The following is a 21,472-nucleotide window of genomic DNA, read 5'->3' on the forward strand; positions in this document are numbered from 1 at the left end:
AGATAAAGAATTTGGGGCTTTCTTTCCACTTATGCCATGTGGCCCTTTAAGAAACAGATCTTAGAGAGTATCACAATCTTAGGAATATCAGAGTAGCACAGGAATCTAGAAATAAGAGTATAGTTAACTCCCCTTTATTGCCTGGAGGAGTATGGATTGATCTTTAGGAATGATATTTGGGAATCCAGTCTAGGGGGAGGATTCTTTCAAGTTATGCCACTGGACATGAAATTTGGTAACTTTTTGTAACTAAGCTAAGTTTTGAACCTATTTTTCCAAAAAAGCTGAAATGGTTATGCCCTCTATGTATAAAGGGAAACATTTGTAAGTTTGTTCTTGCTTTATCTTTGAAGAAAAGACTTCACCAGTACATTTATCAACTGAAAGAAGACTACCACTGTGTTTAATCTTATCTCAAAAAAGCTCTGATATAAACAAGGTCATGCATGAATTTATTGTTTAATCTTTAGCAAGATGAGATCTTTTTAAAATGAATTTTTGGTGCACATGGAACACACAGAGTAACAGATTAATGGAAAGCCATTTTATATTAAGTGGTCAAAAAACTGGGAAACTTCTTTGCCTCCAAAACAGTGCCAGAGAATGGTTAGAGCTTCACAAAGAGAATGCACTGGAACTACATATTTCTTGAGACCAGAAATGGAGTAACAGATAGCCAAGGAGACTCCAAGAAGACCCCAATCACCAATTGCTGAGAGAATTCTAGCTCTTAATAATAGCTCAGATGACTGATGCAGATAAGAAGGGATTTGTGTACTCATATTCAAACAAGCCAACCAAATCTTTCCTGGCTTCAGAAAGATGTCAGTCCTTTTGGGCAGACTGTTAAAAGGTGTTTGCTCTGGAGATACCGAAGGAAAAAAAGTTACCCATAATGTCTGTAGTTGGAGATAGTGTGGCTTATGTATAATGCAGATTGAAATGTATCTGAACCTGCAGTTCAACTCTGTACTCAGACACTAGCTGTGTGACTCTGACATCACTTGTAAAATGGGGATAATAATTACACCTACCTTACAGAGGATCAAATGAAGTAATAATTGGCATAGTACCTATAAAATAGTAAACACTATACAAAAGTTAGCTATTATTATTGTTGCTATTCTCAGAAAAAAATGTTTTTAAATGGATAAAATAAAATACATAGGATTATAAAAGGAATTAATTGTATTGAAATGAAGATGTATTTTTTTCATCCAAATTTTAAGAACTCTGGGAAATCTAAGGGGTTTGTGTATCCTAGATTAAATACTTCTGCTTTAAAATGATTAATTTCAATTCAATCAATTTTACTTTTCTTAATTCCTTGGAGAAGCTTCTGTTGTCTAGAAGCTAAGGACAACGATTTAAATGTAGTCTGTGCCCTAGAGTCAAATTCATTGACTTTCTAGCTTCCTCATAAGCAATTGAGATATTCAGCCTTTCACTCTTTCGTGGCTGGAGAATGTCTATTTTTCATTTTCAGAAATTTCTCTTTACACTTCAGTGTTTTTGTCTTTTGCTTCCCTCTTTCCTCCCTCCCTCTTCCCTCCCCCCTGCATATCTTCAGCTTTTGCTGCTATCATTGGGTCAGCTCCTGTTATTTCTTTAATGCTTGAGAAGAAATAAGAGTAGAATAAATACCAGTTAAATAAATGCCAGTATAGATGTTTTTATTCCATGTGCTTTTTTATATAAGACATATACTACCAATTGTACTGATTTGTTTTTGATTATTTTGTACAATGTATTATCTGATGTAGTCATTGTGTATTTTCATTTTCCTATTGCTACTTAACTTCATTTTATATCAGTTCAGTATCTTCTCTGCATTAGTCATAGTTATTAATTCTTAAAGTGATATTCCTTACATTATATATATATCTTACAGTGATATTACTTCTTATATATACTATTGATATATTAATAACATATATTATGTTATTAGTAAATGATATATACAAACACACATATATAAGTATAAGAAAGAGATACTACTAAATATATATAATGTTTTATGTTTTTAGTTACTTTGTACAGTGTTTTGCCTGATGAAATTTTTGTTTACATGTACTAATCATAGCTACAAATAATATGAATGTGAATGCCATCTGTTAAGTATATGCATGAAAAAAATTTGTAGATTGGGAATGGAATTCAATTTTATTTTATTATCATTTTCAGTTTCTTTTCCTTTCCCCTCCTTTCCCCCATTTAGTAAGGAGGCAAAAAAAAAAAAATCCCATTACAAAGATAGATATATGTACACACACACACACACACACACACACACACACACACAAATGAAAAACAAATTTCCACAAGATGAGGGCCCACAAATGTTTCATTGGGCATAAGGGTAGAGAAGAGGAATTAATTAATTAATTGATAAGGTCCTAGATAACTAGGTGGGGTTGGCAGAGAAAATCTGAAGTACTGATAAGATTATAGTACTTCTGAAGCAACCAGAGAAGGGTACAGATGGGAATCAGCCCTACCTTATAGTCCTACCCCTGTGGAATTCTTGGGAAATACCAATCAAAAAGCCAAGTTATGACATCAAACCCTCAAGGCTATTATAAATCTGCTCATGGTCTACGCCATCTTTGCTGAATCCCATTTGGGGAGTTCTACCTAGGGTATCTTTCTTCTTATCTCTTCCCCTCATGCCTTGTGGTGTCTTCATCCTTGTTATAGCTAACTAGTTCTTTTAGGGTACTAAATTCCTCTATGGATTTAACTTGCTAATGAATGGCATACTCTCACTTCATGGCATATCATATAGGAACTTGTCTTTTTCATTGTTTATTGTTAAACCTTCTTGCTAACTCTATGTTTTCCCAAATCTATTTCATATTTACCATTCCTGGTGTCTATTTTACTTCTTATAAATAAAATAATAAAGGTACTTTTTGGCAAAGCGAACCCCCTTGTGAATTCTTCATATGTGCCTTGTGCCTGGAGCTTTGTATTTTGAATTAGGAATTGCTACTCCAGCTTCATCATTTGTTGTCATCCTCATCATTTGATCCTCATCATAATGGCCCTTGCTCTATAATTACCTCTCCCTCTTGCTGCAAGAAGTAGTTGGATTTGGGGCTGAGGAAGCAAGAGAACAAGTGATTTGATGCATCCATGATATAGAGATAATACTCATTCTGAGAAGGAAAGATACACTAAGATCATGGTATAATTTGGCTCTTTTCTGGAGCTAAATTCCTAATCCTTCTGAAATGAATTAGCCTAAGGGAGGTATCACTGCTATTGATCAGTGTATCTACCAGGTATCTATCAGTGAGCGGACTACTCAATCAGACTACTGTAATTGAGTAATGACTATTATGACTCAGGAAGGTTCCTGAGTTTCAGGGTGCATTGGATTTCAAATTCCACATGCTATGACTAAGCCAGGATCTTAACTTTGGATTCCAAATCTACTCCTTTTTCTGTGATTTTTAAGATTAGCATTCCTCCAGAATTTTTATCATTTCATCTAAGTAAGGATTTGGAATAAAAGAGCACAAATAAAGGGAATAAGCATTTATTAAGTGCCCACTATGCTAGGTACTATGCTAAGTGCTTTATAAATGTTATCTCAAGTGACTCTCATAACAACCCTGGGAACTATTATGATTCCCATTTTGCAGCTGAAGAAATTGAGGCAAAAAGGAATTCAGTGATTTGCCCAACACCACATAGCTAGCATTTGAATTCAGATCTTCCTGACTTCAGATTTAGCACCTTAATTTATTGTACCATCTAGCTGCTTGGACTTTTCTTTGACTACTTAAAAGGAAATGGAGGTGGGAAATGAAGACAAATTTAAGCTGTACATGTCCTAGAAATTCTGGATACAAATTAATCCTATGTCTGGGAGAACTTCTGGGTCCTAGGAGAGTGGTGAACTAATGGTAACACTTGATAATTAATTTAGTTGTCACGCCGTTCTTTGGTCCTTCTATACTGTTTATTTGCTTATCAATTCTATGTAATTATATGTGTACAACACATGAAATTAGGGAAATTCAATTTTTTAAAGGCAAGCAAGTAATCATAAAGGACATTATTTTTATTCATCAAATTAAAAAATACTGAAATTTAACTAAATTTATTTTAAAAAATAAATACTTAAATTTTACTTCAAAATATAAACTTTAAAAAGGAGACATCAAATAGCTAAGTTTTTTTTGAGACATTAGAGTATGTATATTTGGGCACATTTGGTACAATTTATACAGCCGCCTATAAAGCAAAGCCTAAAAAACTATTGTATATCATAATGTTCCACCATGTGTATCTGCTTCCATGGAGGACAATTAAATTCATTATGTCAAAGATATATGACTAGTGTTCTTTGAAATAGCAAGTTCAGACAAATGGAGACACAGTTTTGCCAGTAGATGGGGGCTCAATTTATTCTGATTTGGTAGATCCTTGACATGGGGCAGCTAGGTAGTTAAGTGAAAAGAGTGCTGGGCCTGAAGTCAAGAAGATAGGGAAGTTCTTGACCAAATAAGAGATAAAAATGAATTTGATTATTTAATAAAAATAATGCAACTGGAAATAACATCTTTGCAGTCAATTTTTCTGATAAAAATTTTTTTCTGACTTTCAAGGGGCAGCTAGGTGGTATGTATAAAAGATAGGGCACTGAGCCTAATCAGGAAGTCTCACCTTTCTGAATTCGAATCTGAATTCAGGCACTTACCAGTTGTATGATCCTGAGCAAGTCACTTAACTCCATTTGCCTTAGTTTCCTCCTCTTCAAAATAAACGAGTTAGAGAAGGAAGTGGCAAACCACTCTAGTATCTCTAGGATCTTTGTCCAGAAAGCCCCAAAAGGGGAAATGACTGAAACAACTGAACAACAGAAAGATTTTTGAAACTATATGTTACCTGGTTCAGTTGGGACTTCCTCAGAGAGAGGAGAAGATGAGGTTTTGAAAATTGCTAACTTTCTAGTAAGTATGGGAGCAAGGTACTTAGCAATTCTGCCTCAGTGAACCATGAGATGAGTATGGGAATCTTCAATAGATGGCTTTCAACATTACTTGGTAATTAAATATACTATTATAAATTTTTAAAGTTAAACTTCTGATACAGAATATCAGAATGGGAATGTATCACAAATAAATGTAACAAGGCAGATATAGTAAATGCAATTTTTATAGATCTCAATATAATAAAATTAAGTTATAAATTGAGTGAAAATGAGCAAAAGAAACAGACCTAAATGAAGAATAATAACATTCAAAATAATGACTGAGTCGAAGATCAAATCATAGAAACAATAGGTAATTAATTTAAATTAAATGATAATAAAGAAATAACATACTGGAAATTTTGAGAAGCTGCTAAAACAATTCTTAGAGAAAATTTTATATCTCTGAAATCTTCTGCAATAAAATAGAAAAGGAGAAGATCAATTGGCTGACTATACCTATGATTAGGAGAAACTACAACATAAACAAATGAGAAATTCACTGAGGCCTAGTAAACAGTCTTCTGTAAATTAGTTTTAAAAGTCTAAAGAATTGCATGAGATTTGAGATTAAATGACTTATCCATGATCACACAGCTAATAAATCCTGAAGATTTGGACACTCAGAACTTTACAATATATTTGTAAATATAATATGAAATTAATTTATATGTCATGGGTTAAACAATTCTTTATTTCATAAATAGCCTAAGAAACTAAATTAAATAAAATGTCCTTTGTTTTCTCAATGCTCCATTCCTGAAATGTCTATGTCTGTGCCGATCTAATGGGAGACACTAATTACTTGGTTGCAGCTAGCTTAGGTGAGGGCAGAATATTTATTTCTGTTCTTTGGGGATATATGTCTGCCTTGATCCACTGATGCAGTGTCTTAGTAGAGGGCCTTTATGAGTTGCCACAGCAACTGAGCTGAGAATCTATCCAATGCACTAGAGGCCTTTCTCTGAGTGGGTCTTTTATTATTCTGTGGGTACCGATGAAACACTCAGGCTGTCCATCTGTCATCCCTCATTCTTACTACATGGCTAGCCCACTGACCATATTATTTTCTGGATGTTATCTGTTATGTTATTTCTTTTGGGCAAGTAATTATTAGTGATACACTGCAGCCTGCTTATGAATAAGTGAGTGAATGCTTATTTGCTTTGGCTGTGTGAAACAGAATCTTTGCTTGTTATCTTATGACTAGCACACTGAGTAATGCTATGGATCCAAATGATTTACGCTGATAATGAAGATGAAGGAAACTACATTCTCATATCCTCTTTGATGCCAAGTTTGGTCATTATAATTTCACAGCATGGGGCCTTATGGGTGGGAAGCACTACATTTAACACATTTAACATCAAACGTGTTTAATGGGTTGGATAATTTTGCTAAACTCTTTTTTTTTTTAATCTTTGCTGAGCAGCTACTATCCAGTGTGGTGGATAGAGTACCAACCCTGAAATCAGCAGGACCTGAGTTCAAATATGGCCTCAGACACTTAATATTTCCTAGTTGTGTGACCCTGGGAATCATTTAACCCCAATTGCTTCAGCAAAAAAAAAAAAAAAAAAAAAAAAAAAAAAATTCTTTGCAAAAAGATGAATTTCTGGGAGGAAGACAGGGAGGAAATGTAAATGATATAAAAATAAAAGTAGCAATGTTGAAAAGATGGGAGAAGAAGAAGAAAACACTTTGTGATCTTTGGAAGAAAATTGTTATTTGAAGCCATTAATAACATTATTATCACAATCTGATTATTATTTGCAAAGCATTTTATTTAATTACAATAAACTTATTAAGTACTGACAATGGGTTAAAAACTGCCCTAAAGACTAAGGATACATATCAACTTAAGAAACAATCCCTAACAATTACAATTATATGCTGAAATTTTTTAAGGTTTACATTTTCCTCATAACCCTATAAGATAGATATTGGAAACTTTATTATTACTTCTATTTTATGGATCAGGTTTCCAATTTCAAACTTCTTTTGTTAGTATTCAAGTTGAATGAAACAAAATGTTTAATGTTACCATCTTCTGTATTTTCTACTATCTACCCAAACTGGTATATTTTCTGTTCTGCAACAGATCATCTATCCTCCCACCTCTGAGACTTTGCTCATATTGTTCCCTAGGGACACAGCATGGTCAAGTAGAAATAGTCTTTTTTTTTTTTTTTAAATAATAATTTTTTAATTTTCAAAAGACATGCAAAATTAGTTTTCAGCATTCACCCTTGTAAAACCTTGTGTTCCAGATTTTTCTCCCCATTCCCCTCCCCTAGAAAGCTAGTAATCCAATATAAGTTTATTTCTACATAAGAAATAGTCTTGAAATTGGAGATCATAGGAGCCTAGTCCTAAACTTGATTCTGCTGTTTACTTTTTGTAAGACTCCTTTGTTGCTATTTAGTAATGCCTGACTCTATGATTTTATGGACCATGCTGTCCATGGGTTTTTTTTGGTAAAGATATTGAAGTAGTTTGCCATTTCCTTCTTAGAAAGAATATACTGATTTTTCTAATAAGGAAACTGAGGCAAACTGGATTAAGTGATTTGCCCAGGGTCCTAGAACTAGTACATTTTCTGAAGCTGAATTTGAACTCAGGTTTTCCAGATTCCAGCCCAGCACTCTATCCGATGCTGTGTAACTTTAGCTAAATCATTTAATCTCATTTATAAAATTAGATTAATAAATGGATTACATGGTTAAACTCCATTTCAAGTATAGATAAATAAAACTACTCCTTCCCCAACTTATCTGTTGAAATCAGGCTTTTACAACACCAAAAAGTTTTTTAAACATTCATTTTTAAAATTTTGAGTTCCAAATGATCATCTTTCCTTCCTCCCTTTCCCTGCTACTACATTCACATTTGAGCTTTACTTCAACCCTATTACTAAAATGTCTCCCATAATAGAGGTCAAGTAATTTATTCTTAGCTACAAACCTAACAAATGATAGAGATGAAACATGAATCCAAGTCTTTCTAACTCTTGATCCAGCAGCCTACAAAGGCAAATTTCCTCTTGTGAAGCCTTCTTTAATTCCAGACTCCCTCACAATCAAGACCAGCAGCTTCACATCTCTTTCAATAAGTGAACCCTCCTAAAATATCTTGAGATTTACTGGCTAGCTTTCTTTCTTAACCCAAATCTCTCTGATTCTCACTAATTGGCCAACAATAGTTTCCAAGGCAAGTCCCAGCTGGTCATTGTTTGGGTTCAAATTGACTTGAGTGAATGTAAATAGTAATCATTCCTGTTTTGGCCAAAAACTCTGAGGGTCTTCCTCTTCCAGACTGATCTATTTATTTACTTATTTTGACTAAATGAAATTGCTATCAGTCTTAATCACTACATGGGTGTGGCCTCAGTCAAACAGAGATCTTTTAAAGATTTTACCTTTAAAAAGTCAAGGTCTCCTACTACATCCAGGGCCATCTCCACTTGTCCTGATGTATATCTGGCTCCTGGACCCAGACAGCTCTGGAGGAGAAAGTGAAGCAGATCTCACTCACATAAATCCAATTTATTTGCAAATCATGGGATCACCTCTCTGAGGTTATGGTCTTTAAATATAAAGGACCAATAATAACAACAAAAAAACCAAAACAACCACAACTTGGCTTTGTTTGGTGAAAAGGAAACTGTGATGTATCCAAAAAAGCACTGAACTTGCTTGGAGGCAGGGAAATGAGTTTAAATTCGGACTTTGGGGCATATTCTCTATGCCATTCACTTCTCTGGGCCTCGGTTTCCTTATATGTAAAATGAGATTAAACTTAGATCCCTTCCAGTTCCAATGGTCCATTTTCCAGTTTTAATGATCTATCATGATGTTTTATGATAATTGTGAAAATGCATGGAGTTGTAAAAGAAACTCCTACCTTTGGAGCTCCCTCCAAGTTGACAGAGGCACTTAGAAGATGTGACTTTCTCCAATGTCACACTGTCAGGAGTGGATTTGAACCCACAGATTTTTTGATTAGAAGCCTTCTTGGTTTATAATACATAGAATTATTTCCGTGTATCTTTTAGCTTTTAAGCTGTAGGAAAGAAAGGAACATATATCTATATTTTGCTTCTTTCCTAGCATCTAACACAAAGGCGGTGCTGGATGAATGAACAAAACAGGCAGGATGTGTGCACTAACTAAGCAAGGGCGAAAACTTAATTATCTGCTTGAGCAAACTGTTCTTTCTCTTCAAAGATTTTACATTTTTATCTAAGCTTGTAAGCTTCCAGCAGGAACTTGGGCTCTCTCCAGTTAATATTTAATTCAACAATGAATTCAACTGTCTGCTGCATATTTGAATTAAAAGCACTTCTTACCAAGTACTAGCTACATTTTTGGTCTTGCCCCATGATGTCCTACCAGTGACTTGGCCAGGGTCACAAAGACACTTGAATCCAGATCTGTCAGCCTCTGGGAGAATTAAGAAGCCAGATCTCTGAGTCTTTTCACCAGCGAGGACTAGCGATGAAGGAACTTGAACTTTTAATATCAAAGGTGGTTGATGAAAGAGAAAGAGAGCATTTTGTGCCCTTTGGAAGAAAACAGTTATCTGAAACTATTAATAACTGAGATCTTCCCTCCTCAAGCCAGCTCTTGATTCAGTGCTCTGTAGCGAATTCGGTACGTATTGACTAACGAAGATCTATTAGAGCTTTTATTATTGAAGAGGAAGCCGAAGGGCTGAGATGTACCACCTGAAAATCAATCCTGGTAGGGAATGGGCCTAGGGGAGCTTGCAAAGACTACATGTTCCGGCGTGCACCGCACCTTCCGGAGTCGGCCCTCTTGGGCGGGGCTTAGGGGGAAAATAGTCTTTGAGCAGTTTAGAGAGCTCTGTCCAGCATCTTCGTGCAGTGCTCAGGCCCAGCTTTTGTGCCCATCTTCCCAGTCCTATACGAACGGCCTTTTGGTAGCCCAAAGTTCACCTTTTCCCCCTCCCTCCATGCCGCCTTGGAAGGTGACGGCACCGCTCTCCTCTCACGTCGCCGTCGCCGGCGGATGACGCAGGGGGCCGCGTGCTCATCCCACGTGTGCGGCTGCCCAGGAGCCGCGGCTTTCCTTGGGGGCGGTGGCAGCAGCGGTGCCATAGGGATAGTGCGCACGCTGCTGTCGGCAGCCTGAGGCATCAGGCGGAGGGCAGCGGGCTGTGAGAGCCCTCACGGGGAGTGTGGGGGGGAAGCGGGTGCTGAAGACATGGAGCACCTGCAGCTGGATCTGGCGGCTGCCCCGCTGCGAATCCTTGCCGCCAGGAACGAAAAGAGCCGCAGCGAGCTTGGCAGGTTCCTGACGAAGCAGGTGAGTTTTCCGTCAGCAGCCCCGCCCCCGAGGCCCTAAGGTAGGGATGTCGGGGGTCTAGGCGAGGAGAGGCCCTGACGAGCCGCCGCTCCTTTCAGCGCTAATACGCACCAGAAACGCGGCGGGAGGGAGTGGGGGGGGTGCAGTGTGAGGGAAAGGATGGGGTGGGAGCGGTGTGGACCCGCTCTCCCTCACCTGACGTCGTAGGCTTGCGGGGATCGAGATTGTTTATCTCTTTGTGTGTGTGTGTGTGTGACAGACAGACAGACAGAGACGGAGGGAGGGAGGGAGGGAGAGAGACAGACACGGAGGGAGGGAGAGAGGGGGGTCATCTTTTTCTTTAAGGCGGGGCGTTTTCGATTCTTCTGATCTCCGTCATGTATCTTTCTGCGTGGTCTCTGCAAATAAACGTAAATCTGACTTGTTTTCCGAAATGGAGGTTGAGGGCTCCTAGCCTTGAAGGATGTTACATTTTCCAAATACGTATCCTTCAGCTTTTTTTTTTTTAAGGGATGGTGATTGATTTCTGCTCATTTTCTTCCTTTCCCCTCCCGCTCAGTCTGCGCCTCCTTTTCAGTTTATGAAGATGTAACCATACTGGTTCCCTGTTATCTAATCCAGAGGAGGATTCAAAAATATGTTTACTGACGTATGTGTGTGAGTGTGAGTGTGAGTGAGAGAGAGAGAAAAACCTATTCGCAACGAGCCCTCAGCCTAGTTGTTGAGATAATACGATTCTAGGATTTTGTAAAGTGCAATCGGTGCTTCGAGCGTGATGCAGACAATAAGCTTGGTAGGAGTTGAGCTGCGTGGGCTGGAACCTTTCTGATTAGAAGTGATTTTGAGAGACTGGAACATGAATCAGGCTTGTGAGATGCGGTGGCAATTAGAGAGGGTACATTCCCTGCTTTTCTGGAGCATACCCGGCTAATGGGGGCGGGGCACTGCCCAGATCTGATAACCAGGGAGGATATGTACAAAGGAGAAATCCACAAGTACCGATTAAAAGATTATGTAAAAAATGAAATATGTAAAACAAAAATTTTTATTTGACTAGGAGATTACTTTAATGGATTTAAAGGAAGAGGTGAGACCACAATTGGACCCAAAAAGGAAAGGAGAAATCTCTATAGAGGGAGATGGGATGGATGCTGGGGAAAGGAGGCTAAACTAGGTGTAATGATGGCATATGAAATGGATTTGTCCTCTTCCATTTGAGGATTGAGAACAGTCCAGGTTGTTTGGCGCATGCAGTATGAGAAGAGGATTATTAGAAGAGGCTAAAAGAAATGGTTATTTGAAGCCAGGTTAAGGAGGGCTTAGAGTGCCACATTGAATTTTTTAAAAAAAAATTTAGTTAATAATGGAGATTTTTGATAGCATGCAGGGATTCTAAGGATAATTCATTTTAGGAAGATTATTTTGGCATAGATTTAAAGGATAAAGAGGATAAATAGCTGGGAGGTTATCCTAATAGTCTTATTGAGAATATTTGAGGTCTTCCCTTAGTGTGGTTATAGAGATAGTGGACAGATGTGTTAGATCTAGATTCATATCCTGTTGTTCTCATTATAGTTTGGAAGTGCTTGTGTTCTTGAAGACTGTTTCATCATATATGAAGCCCTAGTAGTTCTTGTCAAGATGGAAATAATGGACATGGTGATGAGTTCTGTATTATTGGTAGGACAGTCTAGCTGAATTCAGAGAAGCTCATCTTTAAAGGGCTGGTCCACAACTGGTAGTGATTTTTGTTGTTAATGATAGCTCATGAAATCATCAACCAAATTGTGGATTTGTTTATATTCTTTATTGACTGAAGTAGTATCCACATCAATATTTGGAAAAAAAATTATTGAAGAAGAATTAATAGGATTAATTGATTAATTAGATCAACTGATTGATTAGATGTGTGAAGTAGGGAGAAATAAAGGGATGATGGTTCTATTAGAGATTAGTCCGAGGTTTTGGAGTGAAGAAAATAACTTTATTTTGGTCATGTTGTGGTTGAGGTATTTGGCAATGGAAAGAGACTGGAGGTAGTGGTGGAGCATTTGGGGGTGAAGATATAAATAATTAAGAGTTATTTGTGTAGAGAGCATAATGAAGCCTGGAAGGTGGGTGAACTGACCACAGGCTTCAATGTGTATAGAGAAGAGATGAATTAATTGTCTAAAAAGTGAACCTGGTAGGTACTCCCACTTTTAAGATTTGGGTAGATGATGTCTTATTGTTGTGGGAGGAGGGATGTTTCCCAATGGTGAATAATATTTTGGAGGGTGAAGACCAAAAAGTCCTCTAGCTCTTGGAATCTGAATTAGTATTTATATAGTCTCCCAATCACAAATGAGTCGTCACTTTTTCTTTTTTTTTTTAGTTGAGGAAATTGTAGCTTTTTTTTTTTTTTTTTTTTTGGAAACAATCAATTTGGATATGTTTTCAAGTCCAAGCCTTTAGGAGTCTTAAGTTTAATATTAAGTAAACTATGCTAGGTTGTCTTCCTAAAGATTAGTAGTTTGGAGAAAGAGGTGTTCTAGTATAGTCATATACTATATGGGAATATAATCATGGGAATAGAAGCTAGATTGCTGGGGTTTCAGGAATGAGAAGTAAGAGAAGAGATGGAGGCAGTGAATAATAGCATCCTTTTTTTTCTTTAAGTTTGGCAGTGAATGCCACAACAAAGAAAATTATAATAGGGTTGAAGAAAAGCTTTTTAGATTTGGGGAAACCTGAGTATTCTTGCTGCTAGAGGGTGAGTGTATGATGATAGAAGAGGTGCTAAGAGGAGATTTTTCCATGAGTTGCCCAACAAGAACAGTAACCTCATCTTCTGAGACTGAAATGAAAGATAATAGGTTGTGTAAAGAAATTGAGAAGTTTATAGTAGAGGAAGGGATTCTCAGGTTGGCATCTATTATCACAGCTCAAATAGGCAAGATATTGATGGATGGGTGGAGAATTAAGAAGAGGACATTTGTAATCCCTTTGAATAACTCATAACAATTCATGTCTAGAACTCTATTTTATTTTATTGCTGAGGCATTTGGACTTAAGTGACTTGCTTGGGGTCACACAGCTAGGAAGTATTAAGTGCCTGAGATTAGATTTGAACTCGGGTCTTCCTGAAGCTCTAACCACTTCGCCACCTAGCTGCTCTTTATTTTTATTTTTAAAAACAGTAATAGCTTTTTTCAAAATACACGTAAAGATTGTTTTCAGCATTCGCCCTTGCAAAATCTTGTATTCCAAATTTTTCTTTTTTCCTTCCCCTCTCCCTCCGAACAAGAAATTCAATATAGATTAAACATGTGCAATTCTTCTAAACATATATCCACATTTATCATGTTGCACCAGAAAAATCAGATCAAAAGGGAAAATTATGAGAAAGAAAAAAAAACAAGCAAACAACGAAGTTGAAAATACTATGCTTTGATCTACTTTCAGTCTCCATAGTTCTCTCTTTCTGGATGGCTCTTTCCATCATATCTATTGAAATTGTAGAACTCTTTAAATAGAGGCATTGTGGCATAAGCTAGAAAGTTATCTTTTGTAGCCAGAAAGACTGGGATTCAAATTTTGCCTGTGATGTATACTGTGTATGTGACTCTGAAGAGGCCATTTAACTTCTCATTGTTTTACATCAAATCTTCTTAAACTGTGAGTCATGTAACTGAATGTGGGAGTCATGAAATTATATCTTATTGTCAATAAGTGTTTAATTTTTTATTATTATTATTTTTTTTTTTTTGCTGAGGCAATTGGGGTTAAGTGACTTGCCCAGGATCACACAGCTATAATGTTTGGTTTGTATACCTCTTTTATGGACCTATATACCTGGAGCTGTGTAAACATAAAGCTGTTGTGAGGAGTCCTGCTCTGAGTAATTGAAGAGAGTTGAGTTACAGAAAAGATGCTAAAACAATTAGTAGAGGGAATGTCTTCACCCTGGAGTTCTCTATATCAATGAAATCATAGGTCCTGCTCCTATCCTTAAAGTTTAGAAAGTTAAAAGAATAAAATAATTGTCATTTTAGAGACCAATTGAGGTCAGACAGCGTAAATGACTAACATGAGATGCATTTCTAAGTATAGACTGGGCTTTATGACATTAAACTTGAGGAGTCAGAAATGATTGGGAAAATGGTGAGAAATGTCATTAACAGAAAAGTGAATTTCTCCCTCTAATCTAATAGTTATTATCTGTGTAGTTCCTGTGACTATTAATCATATATTGCTTTGTGATAGCTATTCTATTATTGTCTTGAACTGTTAAATCTTTTATTATTTAACTTTGTGTTTGACTTGGCTTCTCAATTAGATGAATTGTTTCTATATAGAAAATGGCTCTCAATACCCTGTGCACAGAAGGGGGTCTAGTTAATTTATTGATTTGAACAATTGCTTCACAAGTTAAATAATGGCCGTTAAGGTTCATATATATCTTAAATACACATGGAAATAATAAGCTCAGTACAGTTTTCCACTTAACTTTTATTAAGCACAATTTGGTTTTGCTGTGGATACATATAGAACTATGGCATATCTGTGTAGCACATATTGGCATATGAAAAAGATTTGTGTGACTACTTTTAGTGTCCTCAATACACAGTGGTTTTCACGTTGATGGAAGGTACAAGTTGGATCTCTATTGACTTGCTCCTAAAAAGCAATTCCATTAGGCCTTCTTTAAAAAAAATTCAGTCAAGCCTAAGGGGAGGTAAAGAGATCGTAGAAAAATAGATTTAACCATTACTATTCATGTTTAGTAATGGAAAATAGAGTTTTTAATTGAATATAAACAAATTGCCATTTCAGCCTCTGTTAGATTAATTTCTTTTAATGGATAACAGATTTTAAGCCTGGGTTTACTGCTATATTGAAATATTTTATCTGAAACCTGCTACCCCATCTCCTGACAGTAGTGATGGGTTCAAGATGCAAAATGAGACATGTTTTTGGATGTTGCCTACTTGAGGGGATTGTTTTGCTTTAATATGCATACTTGTTGTAATGATTTGTTTTTTTAATTTTTGTTTGTTTTGGATTGGGTAGATAAAATGAGAGGGGAAAAATTACTTTTTAATTGGGGGAAGGCATAGTTAAAATTCATTTTGGAGCAGAATAAAACCTGGAAGGAAAATTCAACCCCAAGAGCCCTGTTAAAGAAAGGGCACCGTATGAACTCATCTGACAGTTGAGTTAATACAAGAAGCAACATGTTAATGATGAAATAAATGTAGTTTTAGGCATATGATTTCAACTCAATCTAGGAGCTTGTAGGATTCATAGGAGATGGTTTCATGTCACAGCTAAAGAATTTGTCCATGACTACAGACGGTTGCTCCTTTCAAGTGAAGCTAGAAGGTCTATGGGTTCCCCTTTCCCTTTTTTCCGATAATCAGGATAAACCTGACATCCAGAAGTTCCTTGTTTCTTTTCATAGGAGATAGGTGGTTAGCAATCATAGAATTACAATACCACAGATTTAGAGCTGGAAAGGATCTTAGAGAGTTTACCCAAGTCCTGATAAAACCTATATTGTCATCACACCAGCTGATTATTTGTTTTATTTGTAATCCACTCCCCCTCCCTATCCTTTCAGTTGAACTACTTGAAGGCTGGAGGATACAGTCTGTTTTATTTAATCTTTGTATCTTCCCTCAGACCTTTGCTAATAGATGTTTAATATTTGCCTAATTAAATAGCATTTATTTGAAATTGAATTATAATCAGGCTGTAATTGTCAGAAGGCTTTAGCCTGCTTTATCTATTTGCATCTATGACTGGATCATCCACCTTCAGATTCTTAGGAGATTATTCCTGTTAAAAAAAATTCTTGCAGGCTCTATCACTCTGGAAAAGCTTTATAATACAGGCCTAGTGTTTTCCTGTTAGCTAATGAGACCCAGTCTTTATCTAGGCTTTTCATTTAGGCTGGTTATCAGGTAACTATAGCAACTTGCTGTGGCCACTTGTAGCCATAGCAACTCATAAAAATGTGCATCAGCTGTGGTGTCTGGCCTATACCAATCCAGTATAGATTTGGCCTCATCTCCACTCACATATTCTTTAGAGTTCTTTTTTGTTTCTCTACATTTATAGGTCAATAAAGAATAATAGATTTAGAATTGAGAGTGATCATGGAGAGCTTGTGGTACATCTTCCTCATTTTACAGGCTAGGAACCTGAAGGGTAGAAAGGGCAAATGATTTCCCTGGAGGCACCCAGGTAACAAGTGGCCTCAAACAGAGGTCCTCAGATTCCGGATGCAGCCTTTATTTCTTAAGATAAGAAAAACAAACAAATAGATGTTTAAGAAATAACTGACTTGGGTTTGAAATATGACTGCCATTGGCTAACAAAAGTCAAATCATTTAAGACAGTTCACTTTAATAGTACATTCAAGGGTGTACAAAGCAATCTTTTTTCACTGGACTATGTAGTCCAGGTTATATCATCGTATCTTAAAGATAAGGAAGCTGCTTCTCAGAAAGCTCAAGTGATTTGTTTTGCTTAGCTTTGCCAAGCTGACAAAGGGCTAGAGACAGGAATATAACTGAAAACTTTAGTGCAACTTTTGGCAAGGTACTGGTGAAAGAAAAAAAGGAAATGTTCTCACCTTCATGTACTTTGTAATCAGTAACTATTATTTTTTGTTTGTTTTACTCCAAGACCAGTGCTTTTTCTACAAGAGCTAGATCAGTTTTCTCTTTTAAAATTTCTCAAAAATTTTGTTTTTCAATTAACAAGAATTTACTTTTTCTCTCACTTTCATAAAAAACAAAACCAAACCCTTATAACAAATGTGCATAATCAAGGAAAACAAATTCTCTCAAAGACCATGTCCAGAAATTTATGTTTTATTCTCTATACCTAGTGTCCATCATCATCAAGGAGTGGTTAGCATGCTTTCATCATTGATCTACTGGAGTCATGGTTCATCACTAAATAGATTAGTGTTCTTGAATCTTAAAAAATTATTTGCTTTTGTATTGTTGGGTAAATTGTTCTCTTTTTTTCTATTTACTTCACTTTGCATTCATTTCAACAGGTGTTTCCAGGTTTCTCTGTAACTAGCCCTTTCATAATTTTTTATGCATAGTAGTTTTTTTCCCCTTAATTCTATACTATTTCTCAGTTGATAGTCATCCTTTTAGTTTCTAATTTTTTTTTTGCCAAAAAAGCAGCTAGATACTATTTTTGTACATATGAGGCCTTGTCCTCTTTCTTTGGGTAAAAAGGTCTTGTTTTTCTGGGTCAAAAGGTATTTCCTGCTAGTTATTTTTTTCAATAGTATTTTATTTTTCCAATTACATGTAAAGAAAAGTTTTCAACATTCATTTTTGTAAGATTTTGTGTTCCAGATTTTTTCTCCTTTCTCCTCCCCAAGACAGCAAGTGATATTGTAATTTATATATGTACAATCATTTAAAACATATTTCCATATTAATCATGTTATGAAAGAAAAACTAGAACAAAAGAGAAAAATCATGAGAAAGAAAAAGCATACAAAAAGTGAAAATGGTATGCCTTGATCCACATTCAGTTTTCATAGTTCTTTCTCTGGGTGCAGATGAGATTTCCATCCCAAGTCTATTGGAATTGTCTTGGATCATTATATTGCTAAGAGCTAATTGATCATTACATAATCTTGCTGTTATGTACAGTGTTTTCCTGGTTCTGCTCACTTCACTCAGCATTAGTTCGTGTATATCTTTCTAAGCTTTTCTAAAAATCAGCTTGTTCATAATTTCTTACAGAACAATAATATTCCTTTATATTTGTATACCATAACTTATTTAGCCAGTCCCTAATTGATGGGTATCTACTCGATTTCCAATTTCTTGCCACCACAAAAAGCTGCTACAAACATTTTAGCATCTATGGATCTCGTTTATGATCCTTTGAGTCACAGACCTAGTAGTGACCGTGCTAGATCAAAGACTATGTAGTTTGGTAGCCTGCATAGTTTGATAGTCCTTTGGATATAGTTCTAACTTGTTCTCCAGAATGGCTGGATTAGTTTCACAACTCCAACAATGCATTATAGTGTCCCAGTGTTCCCACATTCTCTCCAGCAATTATCTTTTCTTGTCATCTTAGTCAATATGATAGTTATTAGGTGGTATTCAGTTGTTTTAGTTTGCATTTCTCTAATCAACTCATTGTTAGTTACCTTTTGGGGTATTATTCTAAAATTGCTTTCCAGAATGTCTGGACCAATTCTTAGTCCAGAATGCATCAATGCACCTGTTTTTCTCACAATTCTTCCAATATTTGTCATTTTTCTTTTCTTAATTTTTGACAATTTGTAGAATCTCAGTTAATTTCATATGCACTTCTCTTGTGGCATTTTTTCCACGTGACTTTTGGATTCTTTTGAAAACTGTCATTTATCAATTGGGGAATGGGGAATAATGTTTAGTCTGACTACCTCACAGATTTGTTATTGGGGGGGGGGGAGTTTATAAGCTATAAAGTCCTTTAAATTGTGAAAAAATTTAGTATTGTGAGTGTTTTTTTCAAGTACTTGAGTATTCAAGAAGTACTACTTCTGATCTTACACACTAGTTTGACAGTGATGACCAGTGCTGACATTGTGACATCCTAGGTTGTCTCTAGTTATTTCACATGTGGTTGAAAGCATTGAGCAGTATACATCAAATAAAGATTTATTTATATTGTGTATTGCCTGTTTAGTAAAGGAAGAAAATTCATTATAGTCATACATTTTGGAAAGATTTTTCAACAAGAGTTGAAACAAGATTTTCTGAACTTAACTAGGAGGTTAAGATAAGCTTAGACTCTAGCATAGTCCAGGGTTACCTACAATCCTAGAGGTGGGAGGGATGGCAGGAGGTCTTCAGGGAAGCCTGTAAGAAGCTACTTTTGGGAAGCAGTTTTCTCTGTTCTGTGTCCTTGCCTTTTTTTTTTCTCCCTACTTTGAGCCCCCAATGTAATTCATCAGTTCTGAAAAATAAAAGTCATATGGTTACTTTAGCTTTTTTGGGGGGGAGGGGCAAATGGTAATATTTCAACATACTCTTGTGAGTGGTAGCTTCTTAGGGAGTTTTCTCCCTAATGTGAAAATGATTTCTTGGCATTCTTCAACAATATTTTCATTTTCAGAGTATTTGAACTTTATGATCAATATATGGATGAGTCTTATTTGACTATACTTGTTATGTGGGGGTGGAGGGAAAACAGAATAGTGACAGCAGTGCCAAAAAAAAAAAAAAGGAAAAGAAAGGAGTCTGAATCATTTAGCAAAATGCATAGAAGAGAACAGAACAAAATTCATAGACACAGAAACAGAATATATTTGAAACTTGCATTTATTGCCTACTTTTTTTTAAAAAAGAAGTTATATGAAATAGATTCTCAGTATCAAAGTTATCTTTTTCTGTTCTTTATATGAAAATGTTCATATTTCTGGGTATGTGTCAAGGTCAAAATAAAAAACAAAAAGGAAAATTATTTAAAAGTATCTATTTTTGTTGTAATGTCCTTATTTGAATCTAGGTCATTTAATTCAGAGAATAAAGAGATTGTCAATCTTTTTTTTTTTTAAATAATGGAAAATATTTTCCTTTTGAATCAGTAGGGCTTAATAAGACTTCATTGCTTATTTTAATCACAGTTGACATTTTACATATATCATTTGAGCCTCACAACAGAATAGTTCTGGGAAGAAAGTACTTCATTTTGTTATTATCCCTATTTTGTATAGATGAGGAAATTGAGGCTTGAGAACATAAGCCTATAGTCACACTATTGAATTAATGATTAGATTTAGATTGAGATCCACAGGGCTCCAAGTTTAGGACTCTGTTATATATGGGTAGCTATCGAATTAATTTTTTTAACTATTATTTTTTTACTAAAGTAATCATTTTTAGCTGCACTTAAATTGATAACAAATCAAAACAAATTATAGAAATTTAATGTGAGATAATCATAGCAAAAAAAAAAAAAAAACTAAACAGACCCTAACAGTTCTATTATTATGAATCATTCAATCACTAAAGTGATTCAGAGTCCTTTTAGTGAATTGTCAACTAAATACTGTTTCTGGAAGATTTCATTTTAATGCTTTTAAGACATCTTTTCTTAGTTGCCTTTTGTTGATTATTCTGACTTATAATTCTTTGCTTGCTATCATGGATATGTATCTATACAAACATCATTTTTTTTAATATTAGTTTTTTATTTTCAAAATATGTGCAAAGATAGTTTTCAACATTGATGCCTCAGCAAAACGCTGTATTCCAAACTTTTCTCCCTCCCTTTCTTCCATCCTCTTCCCTAGACAGCAAGTAATACAATATAGATTAAACATGTGCAATTCTTCTATATATATATTTCCACATTTATCGTGCTGTACAAGAAAAATAAGATTAAAAAATTTAAAAAAGGTGAAAGGAAATAAGCAAACAACAATGAAAACAGGTGAAAATACTATATTGTAATTCACATTCAGTTCCCACAGAAGATAGTTCTCTCCATCACAAATTTATTGGAATTGGCCTGAATCGCCTCATTGTTGAAAAATTGAAATGTTCATCAGAGTTGAACATCACATAATCTTGTTGCTGTGTGCAATGTTCTCTTGGTTCTACTCACTTCACTTAGCATCATGTGATGAGTTTCTAGGTTCCTGAGATTGCTTGGAAGGTAAGGTGGAAGGGAAAGTGTCTGGCTAGGTAACTAGATTATTTTATATAGATGAGCAATGTTAATCAGTTCTGGATAATTTCTTTTAATAATTTCTTAAGTATAACTTAATTGAAGAAAAAGAAAGCAAGGAAACAAGCATTTATTGGATGCACATTTATTATGTACCAGACACCTTGCTAAAAAAGAGATTATAAAGCAAGAATTGGTTCCATTTCTTTTTATCAATAATGAAATAGAATCATTATTTCTCCTCCCCTTCTCCCCAAAATTCCTCTATTCAATCTTTTGGAGCCTTTAAGCCTGGATGCCAAAATACTTTATATATTCATTCAAATTGCTTTGTTTTTATGAATCATCTTGGCTGAAGACCTTAAAATTAATCCTAAGAGATAAGAAAGCTAAAATTCAGAGAAGGATATCAAATGTTAGAATATTGAATTCTGATTATCATTTGGGTTATTATATTGCTGAATGATTTTTTTTTAGC

General features: G+C 35.5%; 1 protein-coding gene across 1 annotated transcript in view; it reads left to right on the forward strand.

Annotated features, from left to right (window-relative positions):
• The first annotated feature begins 10,089 nt into the window (after window positions 1–10,089).
• Window positions 10,090–21,472, forward strand: part of MDN1 (midasin AAA ATPase 1) — a 179,374-nt gene continuing 167,991 nt past the window's right edge. Inside the window, exon 1 of the mRNA XM_031964521.1 lies at window positions 10,090–10,308. Within this exon, the coding sequence (XP_031820381.1) occupies window positions 10,207–10,308 (102 nt within the window). The 5' untranslated portion in view covers window positions 10,090–10,206. The remainder of the gene's footprint in view (window positions 10,309–21,472) is intronic.

Source organism: Sarcophilus harrisii, chromosome 4 (genome assembly GCF_902635505.1).
Source record: "Sarcophilus harrisii chromosome 4, mSarHar1.11, whole genome shotgun sequence".
NCBI classification, from domain to species: Eukaryota; Metazoa; Chordata; class Mammalia; order Dasyuromorphia; family Dasyuridae; genus Sarcophilus; species Sarcophilus harrisii.